General features: G+C 32.9%; 1 protein-coding gene across 2 annotated transcripts; it reads left to right on the forward strand.

Annotated features, from left to right (window-relative positions):
• Nucleotides 1–3,317: 3,317 nt before the first annotated feature.
• Nucleotides 3,318–21,687, forward strand: LOC135842065 (basigin-like). 2 transcript variants are annotated; one of them, XM_065359397.1, is made up of 8 exons: nucleotides 3,318–3,547; nucleotides 4,355–4,627; nucleotides 10,135–10,294; nucleotides 10,384–10,586; nucleotides 10,688–10,798; nucleotides 11,185–11,385; nucleotides 11,470–11,605; nucleotides 16,376–21,687. In XM_065359397.1, the coding sequence occupies exons 1-8, from the start codon at nucleotides 3,457–3,459 to the stop codon at nucleotides 16,422–16,424; spliced, it is 1,224 nt and encodes a 407-aa protein (XP_065215469.1). In that variant the 5' UTR covers nucleotides 3,318–3,456; the 3' UTR covers nucleotides 16,425–21,687. The 2 variants fall into 2 exon arrangements, with proteins under 2 accessions (XP_065215469.1, XP_065215470.1); XM_065359398.1 differs by lacking the exon at nucleotides 4,355–4,627 and having other exon boundaries at nucleotides 3,323–3,547.
• Nucleotides 21,688–22,832: the final 1,145 nt, after the last annotated feature.

Raw genomic sequence — 22,832 nt, forward strand, 5'->3', positions numbered from 1 at the left:
AAATGTCAACTTGATTAAAAATTAATTAAATGTAAAATTTTTGGCTGAAGTATTCAAAAAGTTCCAATTATTGTCAAAATTTCCATAAAAAGACCCGAATTTCGCAAAAATTGTCAAAAAGAAAATCCTGTTTCTGAAATTGTGCTGTTTTTTTCAAAAATTGTCAGATAGTCTAATTTTCCCAAAATTGTTTATCAAAAATATCAAAATGATAATTTTCAAAATGTCACACTTTTTGCCAAAATCTTCAAAAAGTTATATTTTTTGTAAGAATTGCCAAGTAGCGTATTTCGCTCAAATTGTTAAAAAAAGCCCCATTTGTCAGTCTTTGTCAAAAAATTCAACTTTTGATAAAGTTGTTGGAAAGTTTTGATTTTTCCCGAATTCGTTATGAAAATTCCAGTTTTTTCGTCAAAACGTTAGAAAAATTGATGTTTACGTTCGCTGTCCTCTTTTTTTTTCAAAATTGCCCAAACGACTCATTTTTTTTTGCTGAAATTCCAATTGAATTAATTCATTTTTTTCAAAATTGGTAGAAATTATTTTTTACGAAACTGAAAACAACTCTCGCACTATATCTGAAATAAGTACATGATTCAATGGACGAATTTTTGAGGAATTCTGGTTCCCCTTGAATCGAGAAAATTGAAATTTCCAAGCAAGAATCTTCAGTTTCCGATGAAGGAGTAACCAACGTTTCAAGTGAACACTGGATTCGGACTCAGCGATCACGAATTAGGCTGAAATCATCTTAAAAGTCTCACTAGAAAATTACAAACTTTTTCATTGGATTATTTTATAGGGAAACATATTATTATTTCGTGTTAATTAAATTGCATACTTAACCAGTTTGCCGTAAATAGCTTTTCGAAGGAAGAATTCTGAAACTCGTTTCGTTTGGAGATTGATTAAAAATTTCAGCTTTGGGAATTCTTTGACATGGGGAATTTTTTTACCAACGTCAGACCTTCCATCTTATAATACTCCTTCCCCACTGGAAATTGTTGATTTTGAGGCTCGAATTTGGTTCAAAGTCCTCGGGAGGAGTTGCGATAAGGCCATTTTTTGGCACCAACTAGTTATCGACTCAACCACTCTTAAAATGTTGTAATAAATGTACGAAATACGAATCCGTGGTTAGTCAACCCAAAATGACCATTTTTTGGGCTCCAGAGGTTCCCAAAGTTGCGAAAAAAAATTATTTTAGGAACCACTCAGTATTATTTTCAAAAAATTTTCAACGTAAAATATATGTTTGAACCTAACGAACATTGTGGGAAGTTATTTTCTTACTTTGGACCCTTGATGGGGGCAAACATTGGGGGGTTTCAATTTTTTGAAAATTTTGAAACCACCATTTTGGACTTACCCCTTCGAACCCCACTAAAAACATTTTTACAGTTAATTACGTATCTGAAAGACCTCGATCCAACCAAATTTTGAGCTCAATAAAAATTTTCGCTGGTACTCAAGAATCCAATTTTCCAATTTTTCGTAATTTCGATATTTTGAGAACCCCTGGAAAACTAGAAACCTGCAATTTGCGCCAAACGTAACGTTCTGAGGTGAATATTCGATTATTTAGATGAAAAATTTGAATTAAGCTCTCTGTATATTCGTAATTTTGAACCCTTTTTTTAGAGCCCCCCATTTTAGGCATCCCTAAAAATGGCGTTTGCGCATATTTTTTCAAATGAATTGAAGAATATACATTTGAAACACATTAGCAAGTGCTCGATAATTTTTCGTAGGATTTTTCCAGTAACTTTCAAAATTGAGCTATTTTGAATCAAATTCTGAGATTTAACTCTTCGAAAAGACGTGAAAATAACGTTTTCATGATTTCAACGAAGTAAAAAAGCCAGAATTTGACCTAAAATAGCTCAATTTTGAAAGTTACAGGAAAAATCAAATGAAAAATTATCGAACACTGGCTAGCGTGTTTCAAACGTGAATTCTTCAATTTATTTGAAAAAATATACATAAACGCCTTTTTTAGGGGTGCCTAAAGTGGGGGGGCTCTAAAAAAAAGTTCCAAAATTATGAATATAAAGGGAACTTAGTTGAACTTCTTCATCCAGATTATTGAATATACACCTCAAAACGTTACGTTTGGCGCAAATCGCAGGTTTCTAGTTTTTCAGGGGTTCCCAAAATATCGAAATTACGAAAAATTGGAAAATTGGATTTTTGAGTACTAGCGAAAATTTTTATTGAGCTCAAAATTTGGTAGGATGGAGGTCTTTCAGATACTAATAAACTGTAAGAATCTATTTAGCGGGGTTCGAGGGGGTGGGTCCAAAATGGTGATTCCAAAAATTTCAAAAAGTTGAACCCCCCCCCCCCCATTTCTGCTCCCAAGGGTCGAAAATAGAAAAATCTCCTCGAATAACGTTTATTTGGGTTCAAACAGATATGTTATGCTAAAAAAGGTTTTGAAAATAATACTGAGTGGTTCCTAAAATTATGTTTTTATTCGCAACTTTGGGAACCCCTGGAGCCCAAAAAATGGTCATTTTGGGTTAACCAACCACGGGTTCGTATTTCGTACATTCATTACATCATTTTAATAGTGGTTGTGTCGATAACTAGCTGGTGCCAAAAAATGGCCTTACCGTAACGCCTCCTTTTCTTTTAAATTGAACTTTTTTGACCAATTTGAGGTCACTGAGCAATAACGACATGTAAATTGCGATTAGACCTGTTGTTCTCGAGAAAATTGAAAATTTTTTGAGAGAATTAATTAGTTTGAAAGATTATTGAATAGGTATTTTTATGAAAAAGTCGATAGGAATTTTTCAATGAAGGAACAACCGGTACAAAAAATTGATGCCGGATTCAGACTTAGCGACTTCGAATTAGTCGAACATCACAATCTAAAATGAAAAAAAATACATGCTTTCCCCTATCACTGTTTTTTGTATGAACAACACAGGTGTTAATAAAATTGCATAACTAGTTTGCCGTAAATACGATGTGCATTTTTTCAAAAAATAGAAACCTCGAATTTGAGGTCGAATCGAGAAAAAAATTTGGTCAAGGGGGTTTTTCGGGACGGCAAATTCAGTTCCGGTGTCAGATTCGCGCCACAACGTTCTCTTCTTCTAGAAATTCTCCTTTTCTTCATTTTTCGGCTAAAATTTGAGAAAAAATGTTGTAGTGGTAACACTGAATCATAGAGTCGAACTAGTCGAACAAGTCGTAAAAAACGAATCCTCCCAACCTTTTATTTCGCGAATCAATACGTTCCCAAACTGAACTGCAAACCTGCCATGCTGTTCGATTGTGGCCAGCGTCCCTGTGTTTGCGTGTGTTAGTAATTTCATTTCGTTTATTCAGTCAAGTCAATGATATATTTTCTGAAGTACTTAGTTTGCAAAAGAATTCATTTTTGACTTCTATTTATATCCCTTTTCCCTTTCACATGATAATTTTTTTACGGTGATTACAGTTAAAATGAAGTTTTATCAGTGTTTAATTATTTCCATATTTTGTTATGTTATTCTGTTATGTTCCAATTCGGAGGCGCAGACGGCCCCAAGTTCTGGTGAGTACAGAATAACGAATTTTTAACAGAGTCGGGGCGTCACCATTACCTTACACGAAATTTGTATCTTATGCTAGAGATAAGGAGGTTTCTGTTCGGAAATGTATTTTCCATATGAAGCTACGCTGTTTGCTCGGTCTTGACACATATACTTTTGTAAACCAATTTCGCGTTAGTTGGTTTTGTAATCGATCGTGTTGGTCCCAACTATAGCGAAGTTGCATTCATTTTCAAATTGAAGTTATGTTCACTCGAGAGTTGACAGTGATAGATTAACCCTACTTACATGATAGAAGGTGGACTTCTCAATACTGTCTGAGGACGTATTATGCCTCAGTTATCAAATAATTTCAGAATTGGAATAAAAAGGACCAAAAATCTGCGAGTAAACATTGCTCATTGAGTATTGGAATAAGGTTATTTCATTCTAATCGCTATTTGAGACTCACACGAACACCAAGCTCGAGTCAAATGAGCGATGATAATCATTTAAAACAAAATATTGGCTCGATGTAGGCCTACATTCGTGTCAGTTCAGGTATTTATCTAATAACTTGCCTGCCTGCCTGCCCGATTCAGATCTTGTCTCAGCTAGGTAATTTTTTTTAGGGGTCTTTTGATAAAGGTGGATTTTTTTAGCATTGGTGGACCCTTCGCGGGCCCTCAAAAAAAACTCAAGCTGGGGGAAACCCTCCTCAATGCACAGGACTGCTGCATTATGATGAGCGTATTCTCATAGGATATTAGTTGGAGCTGTGCACAGATGAAATTTGAAAATCACTAATTCTCATAACCGTTTCCTTTTAGTGGTATATGAAGGACCATCCATTGTTAACGAATCAGATCAGTTTACTTTGACTTGTTTTGCTGGTCAGTTTCCTGTTCTTAAATGGCGTCGAAATGGTGAAGAAATACCATTCGAATTATTTGAATCGAAATATGTTTTGCAAACGGGTGGGCAAAATGATACGATTCGTTCCAGCACTCTTGTGATAAGTTCGGTTTCTGCCGAGGATCACGGGAATTACACTTGTACTATGGATAGTGATGATTATGGTCACGAGTTGAAAGTAAATTTTGGTAAGAAATACGCTGTGGTGTTGTGCTCTAAAAAGTTGGCTTCTGTTGTTTTTCTTTTGGTTTTCTCAAACACTTGGCGAGCATAACCATATCGATAGGATTAATATAATGAGAACTTGAAACATTTTCGCGCTCTCCAATTCCATCATAATTAAAGTAGGTAGGTACCTAGCTAATTTTCATTTTTCTACTTATCAAGTTGTAAATTTCCCAGATTGAAAATCAGTCTTCTGTATTTGCGAGAACTGAGAAGCAATAGGTACTTTGGTTCCTCTGCCTTCCTTTTCGATCCATCTGTCATAGGAATAGTGTTGACTTAAATTTGACACTTCAAATTTAGTTGAGGTAGCAAAATTGGGGAAACTTTTGGAAAAAAAAGTGAGATTTTCCAATTTTTTTCTGAAAGGAAAACGTCGAAAATTTTAACAAAAGACAGCCTTTTTAGCAATTTTAGGCAAAAAAAATGAAATTTTGTCTGACTTTTCAGCAGAAAATGAGATTGATTAGTAATTTTATGGCCAAAATTAAGAAAAAACGAGACTTCCTATCTATAGGAATCAATTTCAGAAAAGTGAGACTATTTCCCAAAATTTTGATTTAAAAATGACAAATAGCAAGATTTTAACAATTTTAGCAGAAGGGATGGTGTTTTTTTTTTTAGCAATTTCTAGCAATAAAGCGAATGCAAAGAAAACAAAAAAAAATGGGATTTTGTTCACTTAAAGGCGAGAATTTTAAGCGATTTTTGTCAGGACTTTATGGTCACATATTGACCAAAGATACGAGTAACATTTTTTGCTAGGTATTTTTGGCCAAAGAATAACTGAAAATTTTAACAATGGGGGGGGGCTTATTGGCAAATTTGGGCAAAAAACAAAATATCTTCGTTACTTTCAGCAAAAAAAGGAGGCTTATTGGAAATTTGTGGAAAAGTGAAAATTTTGGGTGGTTTTTGGTAAAAAAAAACAAGTTTTAAAAATGTTAGCAAAAAGTAGGTAAGTCTTTTGGAAATTTTTGACCAAAAGCATAACATTTTGGTTATTTTTAGCAAACACAGGAGACCTATTGGAAATTTGTAGAAAAGTGAAAATTTTGGGTGGTTTTTGGTAAAAAAAAAAACAAGTTTTAAAATTTTAGCAAAAGGCAGGTTTTTTGGTCATTTTTGCCCTTTTGTCAAACAAGTGCTAGGTAGGTACTTTTTTTGCATTGTTTTGTCAAAAAAACAAATTTTCTTTTCACTATTTTTTTTTTTTTTTTGAGTAAAAATAAGGCTATTTGACAATTTTGGCAAAAAGAAAATGAATTTTTGTGTTTTTTTTTATTTTTAAGAATGTAAAAAACTTCAACCAATGCCAAAAAATATGATTTTTTTGTAATTTTGATAAAAGGTAGACTTTTTGCTATTTTTTGGCAAAAAACAATATTGTGATAATTTTAACAAAAAGCAAAGCTTACCTTATTCAACAATTTTTTATAAAAATGCGAATGTTCTCAATAATTTTTTGTAAAAAAGTGAAGCATTAGGAAAAATTTTGAGTGAAAAAGTAAACATTTTGGCATTTTTGTTCAAGAACATTTTCACAATTTTTTAGTAAAAAAAAAAAAAAAAAAAAACGAGATTTTGAGAAATTTTTAGTAAAAGTGTGGGCTGGCTTATTAGTTACCTATTAAAAACTTTTTAAATGGTGAAAATTTTTGGAAATTTTGGCCAAAAAGAAAGATTTTGAAAATTTTAGCAAAAATCAGATTTTTTGGCAAATGTTGGCACAAAAATAAGATTCCTTTGCAATTTTGGCAAAAAGAAAAACTTGAGAACAACTTTAAGAAAAATGACCTTTGTTTTTAGTGTGCGTAGCACACTATTGGTTTCGTTCCGAAAGTTGAAAAATTCTTTGGCTCGAATGTTCTCTTAGAGGAATGGGCCGATTTTTTTGAATCTTTTGTAGGTAGGTGAGGCATAACTTGAGGGAGGGAATGTCGTAATTATAATTGCAATTACTCAATTAGCTTCTTGAGTAATTGCAATTAATTACGAAAATTTGTACCAAAAAAAGAATAAAAAAGGGAAAAGGGCCATATCAAAAGGGAAGCCGACAAAAGCGAAGCCGACTTTAAATTTTCAAAATTGAACAATGAGAAAGGTATCAAAAGCGGCGCCGACAGTCAGTTAAATTTCTAAATTTATGTAACTCCACAGGGGTGATTTTTCGGAAATTAAACAATGGGAAATGTTCTTACAACCCCATGCTGTGTTACATAAATTTGGAAATTTAACTGACTGTCGGCGCCGCTTTTGATACCTTTCTCATTGTTCAATTTTGAAAATTTAAAGTCGGCTTCGCTTTTGTCGGCTTCCCTTTTGATATGGCCTTTCCCTTTGTGTTCGCTTATCTGCCGGTTTTTATTGAATTGAGCGAACACAACGGGTGGTAAAAATTTAATTTTGAAGAGCATGTTGCGGCTCCACGTGGAGCTAAACTTTAAATTTTCAAAATTGAACAATGAGAAAGGTATCAAAAGGGAAGCCGACATCGGTTTTAAAATGAAACACTGCAGGGGTCCTAAAATATTCTTATCTACAGTGTTATCTTTCCCATTGTTCAATTTTAGACTAGACGCCGAAAGCAGGTGGTTACCCTTTCGGAATCAAAACCCACCAGTCATTTGTGAAACACCTGCAGGTGTTTCATTTACACACGTAGATGCTGAAAGCAGGTGGTTACCCTTTCAGAATCAAAACCTCCGGTCATTTGTGATTTTGCTGTGCTCCCAAGAGGTTCTCTCACTCTCTCAGTACTGCAGTGCTTATGCTTTCCTGATATATCGCGTTGTGCTCCGGAGCTTTCAGAATAGCATAGCATAGTGTATTCGGAATCGCGTTGTGCTTTTTCTTTCAAAATCGTGTTGTGCTTTTTTTTCGAAGTCCTCATTGTGCTTTTTTTTTGAAGTTCACGTTGTGCTTTTTTTCCGAAATTGTGTTGTGCTTTTTTTTTCAAAATCGCATTGTGCTTTTTTTTGAAATCGCGTTGTGCTTTTTTTCAAAGTTCGCTTTTTTTTCAAAATCGCGTTGTGCTTTTTTCCGAAATTGTGTTGTGCTTTTTTTCCAAAATTGTGTGGTGCTTTTTTTTTCAAAATCGCGTTGTGCTTTTTTTTTGAAGTTCGCGTTCTGTTTTTTTTTCAACATTTGCGTTGTGCTTTTTTTTCCGAAGTCGCGTTGTGCTTTTTTTCAAAGTTGGCCTTGTGCTTTTTTTTCGAAATCGCGTTGTGCTTTTTTAAAACTAAAATTCGCGTTGTGCCTTTTTTCAAAATCGCGTTGTGCTTTTTTTCCAAAATCGCGTTGTGCTTTTTTTAAAATCATGATTGCGTTCTGCTTTCAAAATTCCAATCGTTTTTTTTAAAAAGTTGCGTTATGCTTTTTTTTTCAAAATCGTATTTTGATTTTTTTCGGAATCTTGTTCTATTTTTGAAATTTGCGTTGTGATTTTTTTCTAAATCGCATTGTGCTTATTATTTTGAAGTCGCATTGTGCTTTTTTCGAAGTTGCGCCTTTTTTTGAAATTTTGTTATGCTTCTTTTCCAAAATTGCGTTGCGCTTTCCAAACTAAAGAAGCTACGCACACTGTTACAGCTGCGCTTGGCGCAGCTGTCTAGTTTCTTTTATTTTTAAGAATGTAAAAAACTTGCACCATAATGCCAAAAAATAAGATTTTTTGGTAATTTTGATAAAAGGTAGACTTTTTGCTATTTTTTGGCAGAAAACAAGATTGTGATAATTTTAACAAAAAGCAAGGCTTATTCAACAATGTTTTATAAAAAGGCGAATGTTCTCAATAATTTTTTGCAAAAAAGTGAAGCATTAGGAAAAAAATTGAGTGAAGAAGTAAAACTTTTGGAATTTTCGTTCAAGGACATTTTCACAATTTTTTAATAAAAAAAAAACAAAAAAAAAACGAGATTTTGAGAAATTTTTGGCAAAACAGTGGGCTTATTGAAAACATTTAAAATGGTGAACATTTTTGGAAATTTTGGCCAAAAAGAAAGATTTTGAAAATTTTAGCAAAAAGCAGATTTCTTGGCAAAAGTTGACACAAAAATAAGAATGACTTTTTGTTTTTTGCTTTTATTTTTAGGAATGTGAAAAACTTCAACCAACATGCCAACAAAAAGCAAGGCTTATTCAACAATTTTTTATAAAAAGGTGAATGTTCCCAATAATTTTTTGCAAAAATGTGAAGCATTAGGAAAAATTTCGAGTGAAAAAGTAAAATTTTTGGCATTTTTGTTCAAGGACATTTTTACAATTTTTTAATAAAAAAAAAAAAGAGAAAGATCTTGAGAAATTTTTGGCAAGACAGTAGGCTTATTAGAAACGTTTAAAATGGTGGAAATTTTTGGAAATTTCGGCCAAAAAGAAAGATTTTGAAAAATTCTAGCAAAAAGCAGATTTTTTGACAAATGTTGGCACAAAAATAAGATTCCTTTGCAATTTTAGGCAAAAAGTGAAACAAACAATTCCAACTCGATAGCTGTATATTTTTGGAAACTTTTCTTAAAAAGTGATTCTGACGTGCAATTTTTGGAAAATAGTAAACCTTCTAAATATTTTCTTGAAGAAAAGCGACTATTTGAATCAATTTTTGACATGAAACAAGGCTTTTTGGCCATTTTAACAAAATTTAAACTTTTAGATGTTTTTGGCAGAAAACGAAATTTTGGCAGTTTCATCTAAAGGCAGGCTTTTGTAAGCTTGAGGCTGAAAAAGTAGTGTAGCCAGTTAGAAAAGACTAAAAAAGTGCATACTCGCGTACTTTTGAAATTTATTTACTCACTTGTTGATACTATCAGCATTTTTTTCTTTTATTTTTCGAGAAGTAAGGTGATCGATGGCTTAGAAAAACATAATTAAATTTTTGAATAGGTACCTACTAATTTTGGTAACCAAAAATTCGATAAAGTATACCTATAAGCAGAAGTTACCTACTTGAAAAGTATGCAAGGAACAGCTCATCTAATTTAATCTACTTAGTGCTTCGAGTCAGCATGTGGCATATTCCGAGTCCAACTAATGAAGTTTGCTTCTTGTGTAATGCGGTTTGCTGGAATTTCTATTATGACCGAAGATACGAACAGTGTGTACTAAAATTCGCTGCGTGCTGTAACCGTTTGATAATTATAAATGCCTGCCTAATAACCCAACGTTTGCTGTTTTCGCAACTGTGTAATTATCGTATTGATTTGTTAAAACCTAAGCCGAAGACCGAACTACGAGTACAGCTCTACTAGTTCATTTTTGAAGCATCGGGGGTTTTCACTTATGACTTATCTCATGTCGTGTGATTTTTATTCAATTTATGAGAGAGATTTTTGGCGCTTTTACACCAAAACTCTGAATTATAGGAGGGGGTGAGACGTTCGAATAAAAAAAAACCTCGAGTCACAATTTCAGACTCTGCACCTCGCATTGTATTTTTTAAATCTCTAATTGTGTATTTCTTCATTTGTTTTAGCTCCTCCTATCAAATTGAAAGCAGAATTTGGCGAAGGGCAACGTTGCCAGAAAACTATCACGAAGCCAGAAAACTGCATTTTTATCACCTTATTCAAAAAATTCTCAATGAAATGTGTCGCCGATGGTTTCTCAATGAACAACAGCCTCACGTTAGCCTGGTAATATCGACTTTCTATTGTTGTAATTGGTTCGTTCACCCATAGAAAACGTTCACGTTGTCGGGTAATTTACCCTTTCATTTGTGTAGGTACTATTCGAGAAATAACTCCGAGTATTCGCTCGTACAGCCAGCGGACGAAGGTCGAAGAAAAGTGTCAGATGGTCGTATAGATTGGACCTTGATTAAAGGGGAAGAAGTTGCATATTACACTTGTAAACTTATGCATAAGAAAATGGTTTCTGATAAAGAGGAACTCGTACCCATAGCTCAGGATATTTTCGAAGTGCAAGGTACGATATTGTAAAATGATGATCGTCAGTTTCACAACTGCATTATACATTCTGCACTTGTCTATGTACCTACTTTGAAATGTTCATGTTTTTTTTTTCAGCATTACCTATAGCGGTGCCTGTATTTAAAGATTTCACTGTAGTCGAAGGTAATACCCTCAATGTGACGTGTGCAATTGCCGGTAAAGCTGACCGTGTTACCTGGAAATTCAGTAAGTGATTGTTATGAACCATTTCAGAGGAGTGTTTAGAGAACAATCGTTGGTAGTCCGAGAAATTAAATTTTACACGAGGCTGAAATAACTCGATGAAATTGCATTTGGCAGGTTGAAATTAGATTCGGTTGATGTTATTTGTTTTCCTTGGCTAAATAATCAAAAAATACACAAAAAATTCGAATTTCTAAAAATGAATAATTTTATCGTTTTTCTCGTAAAATTTAAATTTACTTCTGAAAAATTGAATAGAAAAATTTTTCTTAATTTTAGACTATGATTGTTCTTTAAATACTTTCCTCATTTGTTAGTTAAAATACGTATCATTTGTAATACTATGGCATAAAGTATGCATAACGATAATGTGATCATGAATTGTGCAGTTAATACCGAAAAAGTCGAAAAAATCTTGCTGAACGGTACTGACAATCGAGTAGAAATGAAACCTTTCCGAGGCGTTCCAGACGCAACGGTTTTAATCCATCACGCCAATGCAACTCTCGATCGTGGAACATACAATTGCACAGCCATCAGCGCCATTGGAAACAGCGTAGTAGATGGATCGTCCTATGTTAGACTTAAGGGTAAGTACTTTGTGTGTAAACCGGATGAAGCCTAGTTAAGCGATGCAGCAACCTTACTTATACGAGAACATACAATTATTCTAGGCAAATACGCTGCTTTGGGTCCATTCTTGGGTATCTGCGCCGAAGTGATCATCTTATGCACCATTATCCTCATCTACGAGAAGAAACGAGACAAAACCGAATTAGAAGAAAGTGATACTGATCAGGGACCAGAAACGTAAGTTTTCTCATCATATAGGTACCTACTATTCCACAGATAACATTATTCTGGAGTCATTTTTTTCTAGTGTGATAGGTAGAATGGGGAGGGGGGTTGCCAAAAAATTGGAGGATTTTGACCAAATTTAGCGGAGACCTTTATTTCAAGTTGAACGTTACCCAGAATTTTTTTAGGTTCGAAGGTGCCCGTAGAGAGGAGAAAGAAACATAAATTTTGAATTTTTGAAATTAAATTGAGCGATGGGACAGATATCTAACTCACTAGAGGGTCATTCCACATCAATTGGACCAAGAAGTGGTAGGGGGGTTCGGCACTTCCGAAGGGATGACCAATGGCGCAAATCGCAGGCGTCTAGCCCATTTTTAAAGGCAGCCAGGGGGTGTCAAAGTTTTCAGTGAACCTAAAATATCATCCATTTCAGCAGTGCCCAGTGGATTACTCGATAACTGCGATACCTACCAAAATGGGACTTTTTCCCATAGTTAGGGGTTTTGAAAGGTTTTTTGATGATATCATAAAAATCAGTGTTGCCACTTTTTTTCGTACAAAAAATTAGCTCAAAAAGTTTCGAAACGTAGTTTTCATATCGTTCCGACTCTCAAAAATTCTGAAAAAAATATATTATGAACAACTTTTCATGCTGAACAACATATTAAAAAATTAGAATGGGAACATGTTGCAAAGTCGATTTAGAAAAATTCAAAGTTTCCGAAAAAATTCGATTTTTTTGATTTAAACCATGAAAAAAAGTTTTGATGGTGAAGTTGACCCATTTGACCCCTATTTCTACGTAAAAAACGCTTTCACTCGATGAAATGAACGCCTCACAAAAAAATCAAAATTCGAAAAGATTCAAAAAATGAACGAATTTTTATTTTTTTGTTGTGAGTGTAATTTTTAACAACTTTTTCATGAAATACGTCTGAAAGAGATCAAAATAAGACAACTGAATAAATTTGAACTTTTTTTGATGTTTGAAATCAAAAATTGAATTTTTTCGAATTTTGACAAATTGATTTTTTTAGCGTAGGATTCTAATGGATTTTTTTAAGTGATGACAAATTGATTTTTTTATTTTGTGGTTTAGTTTGGAACTTTTTGGTAGGTAATTACAGCGGAATTGTGATAACTCGGTCTGTTAACTCAAAAACTCCGGTATGCGGTTACTCAATATATAATTGGGTAATTCTCAGAAAAAGGTAAAATTCGTGTACATGGCAAATTTCTCAACGGTTTTAGCATGAATTTTTTTTTTTTTTTTTGGTCCATTCAAGAATGACCCCGCACACATTTCACACATGGTATTGAGGTTTTCAGACCCTCCTTTCATTGGTGTACATTTGATTTTATACCCCAAATGTCCTTCGACTTGGCTGTCACACATCATGTTTTTGAAAATGAATGTTATAAAGTGTCATGAACTTCATTTTTTTTGGAAAAATTGACACATTCTCATTATCATAGAACATGAAGGTCTCTTATTGTGCAAATTGCAATTGCAATAAGTCTATAGGAAGCTCACAATTCACATTTGAAAACTGTCACACACTTTTTGCGCAAATTTTCGAGCAATTTTGAATTATTTTTGGTAGCTTCCCAATCCAACATTTTTTTCTGGTGAGTGGCTGCACTGGTTCACTGTTCTCATAGAAATGTTACCCCGCACCGTTCTTTTTAAAAACTACATTACAGCTCGTTCTGATCGTACTTATCTGTGAAGTTTTGATATTTCGCAAAATCTGTGTCCTTCGGCTTGGTGTTTTCATTTACGCCAATGAACCCGCCAAAACCAATAATTGAGCACGGGAAGTTATTCTACATGATAAGTACACATTTATTACGTGTTAAAAATCGAATAATGTCCAGTAGGTAAGGCTAGAAACGAAAAAACGTTGAGATTGTCCTTCGGCTTGTCCAGCGCCCATTTGTCCTTCGACTTGGTCAAATTTCAGACAGCTGTACTTTTATCGCGCTAGTCGGCATATTACACGATAATACAAGCAAAATTTTACATTTTCTCCCTCCCCACACTTCACCTCTACCCCTACCAAAAAAATAAGTCCAGATTCGAACTCTGCGGCCTGAAAAACATAAATCGACATATCGATGGCTTGGTATAAAAACCTCGTAAGTCCAGCTTTTTTCAAAAATTATTTTTTTGTGGTTTCTTTAGTGAAAAAAAACGAGGAATCCGAATTTAAAAACCTCGTAAGTCTAAAACGCATCCTAGCGCTTTAATCGGCGAAAATCCAACATTAAAAAACACGTAAGTCCGACATACGAGGTAACTACAAGAATTTCATCAATTTCAAATTTGAAAACCTCGTAAGTCCTTGTTAAAAACCACGTAAGTCGTACATAAGTACGATGAAAATCTCGTATATCGTCTCTAGAAACCTCGTATGTCCTTTCAAAGTGCTTTAATCAACTAATTATATTTGATCAACCTATAAAATATCATCAGGCCATACCATTAAGACCTCTAAAATATAATAATGCAATCCAAAACTGCAAGTAACAAAATATGAATGTTTTAAACGTTTTTTTGTTCTCCTGAAAAATTTAGGACTTTGGACTTACATGGCATTTATACCAAGCCATCGATATTACACGATAATATAAGCAAAATTTGACATTTTCCCCCTCCCCACGCCTCACCCTCCACCTCTACAAAAAAAATAACTCCAGATTCGAATTCTACGACCTTGAAAACATGTCAATCGACATATTACACATCGATGAGGGTCGAATTCTAATTATCGCCGTTTTAGGGGGGCCGGGGTCCACAGTGGGGGGATTGAATTGAGGCCAACACTAGAAAAGGGATCTGGGACACATATACAAATGATTCCCACTTGAAATTTTCCAAAAAAATGATTTTCGTTTTTCAAAATTATGCATATCAAAATCGACCCTTTTTCTGAGAATTACCCAATTATCTGATTTTTTTCCAAAGTCTTCAAATCAAGAATTCATTGCATTTTTTCCAAGTTGCTTAATATTCAGTCCTGAACCGCTTTTTATTATTGCGAGTAATTTACCATAGGTTTTCAGTGCAGTAATTTGCCAAAAAAAATCAGTAACTTACCAAAAACCAAAAAATTGCTAGTAATTTACCAAAAAATTACCTGGTAATTTACCAAAAAATTACCTGGTAATTTACCAAAAAATTACCTGGTAATTTACCAAAAAATTACCTGGTAATTTACCAAAAATTGCCAGTAATTTACCAAAAAATTACCAGTAATTTACCAAAAAATTACCAGTAATTTACCAAAAAATTACTAGTAATTTACCAAAAAATTACCAGTAATTTACCAAAAAATTACCAGTAATTTACCACAAAATTACCAGTAATTTACCAAAAAATTACCAGTAATTTACCACAAAATTACCAGTAAATTTACCAAAAAATTACCAGTAATTTACCAAAAAAAATACCAGTAATTTACCAAAAAAATTACCTGAAAGTAGCCAAAATTTGTCAATTTTGATAAATTTTCCATTATGACAACAATTAATCACAATTTTTTTTGAAATCCTTAAAACTCTGTCTCAAAGTCAAGTGGAAATTCGAAGCAAGGCATGTTTCCCTTCTACTCCTCATAAGACTGTTTGTAAAATTCATATGTTTAGGTATCTCGAATTATGTAAATCTGATTCCATGGATAACTCCAAGTAAAATTCATTGGAAAATATAGAAGAAGCCTCTGTAAGTCGAACATTCCCAAATTGCCTCTGTTAACTCAAATTTCTTGTTGAAAAAACTTGTAAATTCGAATTCAAACATTCCCACGAAAATATTTTTTGAGCATTTTAAAATAATTTTGAGCTTAGTATTGGGTCATGATTTTTGCTGTTTCTTGAAAAGATGTTATGCAACCTACCAAAATTGATTGAAATTTTGAAAGATATGTATTCAAATATTTAAACAAAAATGTTTTTTAGACATTTTTGAAATATTTTTGTTATTTTCTTATGATTCTCAAGAGTTTTGAAAACGTGTCAAGTGACTAGTCAAATTAGGTTAAAATTTTGAGAGAAGTTCAAATTTTTCAACTAAATTATTTTTTGTTCATCTTGGAAGAATTTTGACTACAAATTATTTATGATCATTATTTTGAGGATTTGTGAAAAAGTACCTACCACGAAACCTCATCAGTTAGTTGAAATCGCTCGAGAAATTCGAATCATTTATATATTTTTTGTGATAATTCTTAATCAAATTTTTGGTGATTTTTAGAATAAATTTTTGCTCAGTGGTTTAGAATTTCAATTTTAAAAATTCAGCTTAGATTTTTTTATGGTGATATAAAATTTAATTTTCAGGGTTGAATTCTAATGAATTTTTCATGTTGATAAGTTCATTTTTTGTGGAAATTTAAAATCAATTATTCACAGCTGTCTAGTTTTTTGGATGAATTCGCGTCTTGAAATCTTTTTCTTCGCAAACATTTCGCATTGATTTAGCAAAATTATTGAAAGATCATTATTCTTGAAACTGAGGAAATATTTTGGAACGCAGTGGCATCAATTTTTTTAGTCATCATTGCAGATTTCAAAAAATCCAGAAGAACAGCCAAAAGCTCATAAAATTTCTCCGGAGTCAATTTTTTTTACAATAACTTTCAAGTCAAAATTAAGGTTTCATGCTGAATTTGGTCAAAATCCACTTAATTTTATTATTATTATTATTTTTTTTTTTGAAATCCATCCTAAGGTAGATATTTTTCTCGCATTTCTGACAATTTTTTGTTCGCATTTCAGAAAAAGTAGCCCAGATCATGGTCAAGACAGTGTCAGGTACAGAAAATAATTCCATCAAATTGAGTTTTCACCACGTCGTTACCTTTACTACCAATTTTCACCATTTCGGTGCTACTAGATGGGATTTACTAATTCAAGGCGTTCGCTCACTTTAATTTAGGCCTACGTATTATTCAGTGTCCTCGGTTATTTCCTAAACATAATTTTCCTTATTTCCCCCCTTTTTTTTCCTTTCTTTCCTTTCTTCTTTTCTTTCTTTCTTTCTTCCTATTGCTTTCAAATTGTCCCGTTTGCTCTCATATTCATTTTTGGTTTTTTTTCCTCTTACTTAATTATGTACTTTACGGCTCATCTGCAGCTTACTTACTTACATTCATAAGCTAATAACCATCTTTACACTCCGTGTTAATTTATACGATTTTCGTTTTATTTTATGTACGTGTGAGTGTGTTAATTTGGTGTACATACATTTTTTTCCCACCAAGTAGAGCTAGAGCTATTAAATAAGTATTAGTTGCACGCATTCGTTGGCATGGAAATTGTCACAGTGGTACTGTCGTTTTGTTTTAATTCGACTGTTATGTTGTTGAAGTGCCATCTGTAATTTTATCATATTAGGAAGATCGAAGAGGAGATGATGGTTCAGTGGAGTATTATGAGTTGAAATTACATTGTATTTTTTCAAGATCCACTACGACGTTTAATACCCATTGAGCCATTGTCTCCCCAATCTTGTTCTTACCCCGTTTTACTTTTACGATTAATTTTCATTTTTGAAATTGTAAATATTCTCTATACTTTTCATTTGTGTCAAGTTTTCACGTGTCAAGTGCATCGAATATGAATTAATTGATAAAATTGGGTAATTTGAGACCAATGTTGATAGTACTTAAGGAATCGAGAAAAATTGGAAATAGAGTATTTTCAAGTTAACGAGATGAAAAATTGAAAAATTTGCATTAAGACGAATTCGTTTCGATTTTTCATCAAATTTACTATCTTCGAGTCATTTTTTGTTGTTTAATTTTAATTTGTAAATCATTTTCTTGTTTTTGCTGTAACAGTTGGTACCTATTTTTAAACACATTTTTAGCAGTATTTTTATGCATGAATTTGTAGTCATTTTGTTTTCCTAGTAGAAAATGATTGGATCTGATTTGATGAAATTTGGAGAATTCCAGGATTCAATTTGACCTGATGTGACCTGAACTGACCAGATCTAATCAGATCCAGTCAGATCAAAGTTTTGATCAGATCTACCTACCAAAGGAAAATTATTGGATCTGATCAGGTCTGAGCTCGTGAGCAGGCCAATTCCAATCTGATCAGATCTAATTAGGTTTGAGGAATGTTCGGATCTGATCACATCTCTATTCTAGTCTAATCAAGATCAGATCTGATTAGATCTAATCAGATCTCTTCTATTGGATCTGATCAGGTTCGAACAATTCTAATCCGATCAAAACTTTCAGATCTGGTCAGATGAAATTGAATCTATGGAGTCTGATCAGAACAAATCATTTTCTTTTGGGTATTCAGATCTGATCAGATCCAGTAGGAGAGGTCTGATTGGAACTAATCAGATCTGAAAATATCTGATCATACGATCATACCTTATCAGATCTGAACATCCTCTAGATTAAATTTGATCTGTTCAGAGATGATCAGACGCAATATAATAGAAGAAAATTCCACTAATTCCGGATCTGATTACTTTCCCTTGAATTTTTTTGTTCTTAAGTGAAAATGAAGAATTATTTCTGAAATTATTGATGGTACTTTGTTCTCTAATCATTTCTCCGTCACATTTACCTATGCGTATTTTTATGCTTGTATATTGTACATTATAATTAATTGTTTTTTTGTTTTCTTTTGTTTTCTTTTTCTTTTTCTTGAGATTGCCTATATACTAATACGTGAAGTTAATTTGTTTAGTGTGAGGCATCGCTTTGATTTTTTTTTTTGTTCTGGAAGAGAAGGGGGAAGAACAAAATAAGAAGGATGATACTTACAATAATGATTGAAGATCTTGTAAATGAAGAAATACACGATATTTCCAAAGAGCTTTTTATCACATGATCGATGAATCGTCTGAACAATTGGGTGTATTTTTTTCTGCCTCTTTCTCTGACCATATGTTAAATTACTCTTCTTTATACCTACTTTCGGTAATTGCATAATTAAAGTGATGCGACACACTACGCTGTATGTAAATGTAAATATGTATTTATAAGTCGTAGGTCTCTAATCCATGCGAAATGTGTATTGCGTTTTACGGTTTTTTCCCTTCATTTCCCCCCTTTCTTTTCGTAATTGGTGTAGTTTTTTAATTGCCTGAAGTCATTAGCTAAATAGTATACTGAGTAGATCTGCACGCAAATTATTACTTATCTGGGCATTGGAGCCTGAGAATAGGCTTTGATCAATATAGGTACTAATTTTTTTTTTTTACAACTGCTCGTGGATCCTCTTTTTTGCCCCAACATTAATTATCTAGTATAGAGTTGATGAAATTGGAGCTGGAATGATTGATGTAAGTTTGATTTTAGGCTTCGATGTCTCGCTTCTTTCATTTTGTCCTTCTCCTTGACATGTTTTTTCTATTTTTGGCGATTGGCGAAGGCAAATGTTGATTTGCAAACGTGTGATTCGTGTTACCTCTTATATCTGTCATTTTCGATCCATTTTGACTTTGCTCGTCTCCCATATATTCAGCCTGACATGATTGTATTTCTCTTCGACAGTTTGTATTGTTAATGATAAAATATCTGTACGTTACGTCTTAGTCTGTGTATAGTACAAACGTATAGCGAGCTTTGTTTTCGTTCATTTTACCTATTTTTATCACATTATTTTTTCTTTTTCCCTTATTTCCATTCTTTTTGGATTTTTTTTTTCGATTTATGTCTATATGATTTTAACTCATTCAATTTCGAGTATTGATCAAATGGTTGATTTTAGTATAGGTAGTTGTTTTTCGTTCGAACTAGATAGGTTCGAATTCAAATCGAAATCATGACCGAAGATGAAGAATCACATCAGCTGGATCATTACTGTAAACACTTTTCACTCCTGAATTAAATTTATCATTTCCTATCTCGTGTGTTGCAGTTTTGTGGAAATCCAAAAGTATCAATTTGTGAGCAAATTTATCGATAATTTGTATTATTGTAGGGTGGATCATATGTACGAATTTCTACACTCTATATGAGGTCACATCGTCGCCGTATTCTTTTATTGTTATCGTTGATGTATCGTTAATTTTGTCGTTATTGTTGTTGTTATGTTTTTGTTTTTATTCTAGGGTAAGTACATATTACGTGTACTTGAGCTAGAGAGTTTGGAGTCGTGATAATTTGAGCATAGATATGCGTTTAGATTTTGCCTTCCATCATTCGTGATGTTAGAAAAGCATTTATTAATTTTGAATTGATTATTGAGAATAATGTTTCGGTGGTGTGAAGTTTCAACTGGTATCAGAGCTGGAAATGGTAGTGCTAGGTTTGCTTGTGTACTTACTTGACGGATTATACCCCCGTTAGATATCTTTTTATTATTATTTTTATTCTACTCTGTAATTTACCTATTGTAGGATTTTCTTTTTGCTGAAAATGATTGCATCATGTACCTGAGGGTTTATAATGGGGCTAGGCGATGATTATTGATTATCAATATGGATCACGTTGACCTCAGCCTCAACCTCCGGATATTGGGAATTGTTTTTTAAAAAGCTGATTACGAATTAGATTATAGATTTAAGTACCTAGACCAAAAAAACTCACTGCCCATTCTTGTTTTTTGACACGAATGACTTGATGACCTGTGGAAAAATTAACATCTCATGATGAAAAGTTCTTGGTACACGATGCCTTAAATTTTCGCACTACTTTAACAATAACGCTGTCACCATCATCGCATTTACTTTGGTACTTTCGATCCTTTTTTTTTTCAGTATTTTTCTCCTCTAATTTATACTTACTTCTTTCGAATTTCTTTTTTAACTGTTCGCATTCTCGTTAGTTTTCATTCAATGGGTACCTAACTACCTACCTACTTAAGTTTGTAGATCTCAGTAGGTGTTAAGATGGATTGATCTTATACTGTATGCTATTGCTGGAGTATGTCTTTTGCTATTAGACTAACTGTGTATTTATCTGAGCCTATCGTAATAATTATGCACTGTTTTGTTACTACCTAACGTAGATTTAAGTTGCATGAATTCATTTTTTACGCATTCATCGTGTAATTATAGTAAGTAAAGTACGTCCAAAGATTAATTTACAATTAGTTGCAATAATATTACTGCCTTGTCTCCTCTCCTATAATTCTTTACTTGGCAGTTAGCACTTATGCTGTAATGTATGGATCGGTCAGTATTTTGATATTACGATAACTTAGTTTCTCATTTATTTTTATTCTTTACTTATCGATTTTTTTTTTACTTTGCGTTGTCATCATGGTTATCATCAATCACCATTAACATTGCCACCGCTATCGCTGTATTTTCCTTCTCAGTCCTGTCTCCTTGTTCAACTTTTAAATTTAAATTTTTGATTTTTGTTTCACGTTAGAATTTTTGTTGTACGTACCTACGTGTTTAAGTATACTACATTATATTACCATTTACCATTTATTTACTTATTACCTACAATATAATGATTTTCGTTTCCTGTTTCCTACCACATGCTACCTATATAGGATTAATAATGAATTATGGTGTGTCATAATAATACATATGTGTTTTGTTATAACCAATTAATCGATATACATATAGGTAGGTGTAGATATGTAATACGTGTGAAAAAGAAATGTAAATATTATGTATTTTGAAAAGGAGGCAGCTTGGTTTTTCATTCAGATACAAATGTGCATCAACTTAATTCGACAGTATAATAAGCAGGTATTTTAGAAAATACTAACACATTTCGAATTCTCGATACTCGTATGTGGAAAAGTTGTATTTGTGCAGGTACAAAAAATTCATATTATATTTTCGTAAATTTGACCGAATGATATTTTGTGATAGACCATTTATTAGTTTTTTAAGTGTACATGTACCTACTTACTCTTCTTACCTATTGTGTTTATTATATAACTTGCGAACGTGTTTGATTTTGATTACGTCATTTCTCCCCGTGGACCGTGTGATGTTTTCCGTCGTTTTTTTTTTGTTTGAAATTTTACCCGCAATTCACGTTATAATAATATTGTATCCAAAATTTTCAGTATGACCATGAAGAATTCTGAGTACCTATCTAATTAAATTTGTATTGAAACTGTACCTATGGTAAGAAGTAAATGGATGAAAAATATTTTCGTTTATTTTTTTATTGTTTCGTTATACTTTATTATTACTCGTATTTCTAATAGGTACCTAAATGCATGAACTAATCCCTTTGCATTTTTGCAATTCTCGAAATTTTCAAAAAAATCGAGTAAAATGTACGAGTATTTTATGAGAAATTTGAGAACGACGAGAGCGAATCAGGTCTCCATTTGAAGCGTCTATGTCTTCTTCATCCAAAAATTGACGATTTTTGGTAGGAAATTTTAGCTCGAGTTGAGGTATAATTTATACATCATTATCGTACTCAGCGTTCTCAAATCAGTTGAGTGTTAAAACGTAAATAATAATGCAAAAATTGAACCACTTTGGAGCCACAATATTTGTGATTTCTGATAGAAGTAAACATTATGATGGATATTTGACACCGGAAACAAATTCACCATGCCAGAAAATGCTCCTGGCTGACGTTTCTACTCATTCTGGAACCAATTTAAGTTTTTTTCCCCTCGAAAAATCTATACATCGTATATTTATTTTCCCATTTTTGATGTTGAATTTTGGCTAATTCGATATCGCTGAGTCCGAATCCGGTGTCCATTTAGAGTCCTTCACCAAAAACTGACAATTTTTTTCTCGGAAATATCAATTTTCTCAAAAACTACGAGCCAAGCCAATGTGCGATTTGGACGTCATTGTCATGTTCAGCGAACTTTGAATACTCAAATGAATAGAAACCTGAAATGTTCATTTTGTTAGTTCTTAAGGTAGGTACCAAGTGCTTTTTTTGCTCATCTGAGCAACAGGAGGAGATGGGGGAATAATTTGGAGGATTAAAAATTTCACCAGACAGTTTTTAAACACACTTTTGAGCAGTTTAACGAAAAGTAAGATTTTTTGACAGTTATTTTGGCAAAAAAAAACAACAAGGTTTTTTGATAGGTAGTTTCGATGAAAAGGAAGATCTTTTTAGTGGTTTTGACCAAAAAAGCAAAACTAAAAACTTATTCTCAATTTTAGCAAAAAAAAAAAAAAAACCTGGGTATTTTACAAAACGAACACGAAAGGAAAATTTTTCCAAAAAAATAAAAAACTTATGACAGTTTTTGAATTAAAAAAAAAAAAAAAAAAAAAACAGGATTTTTGGCAATTTTGTAAAAAGCAAAATTTATT

Source organism: Planococcus citri, chromosome 3 (genome assembly GCF_950023065.1).
Source record: "Planococcus citri chromosome 3, ihPlaCitr1.1, whole genome shotgun sequence".
Taxonomy (NCBI): Eukaryota; Metazoa; Arthropoda; class Insecta; order Hemiptera; family Pseudococcidae; genus Planococcus; species Planococcus citri.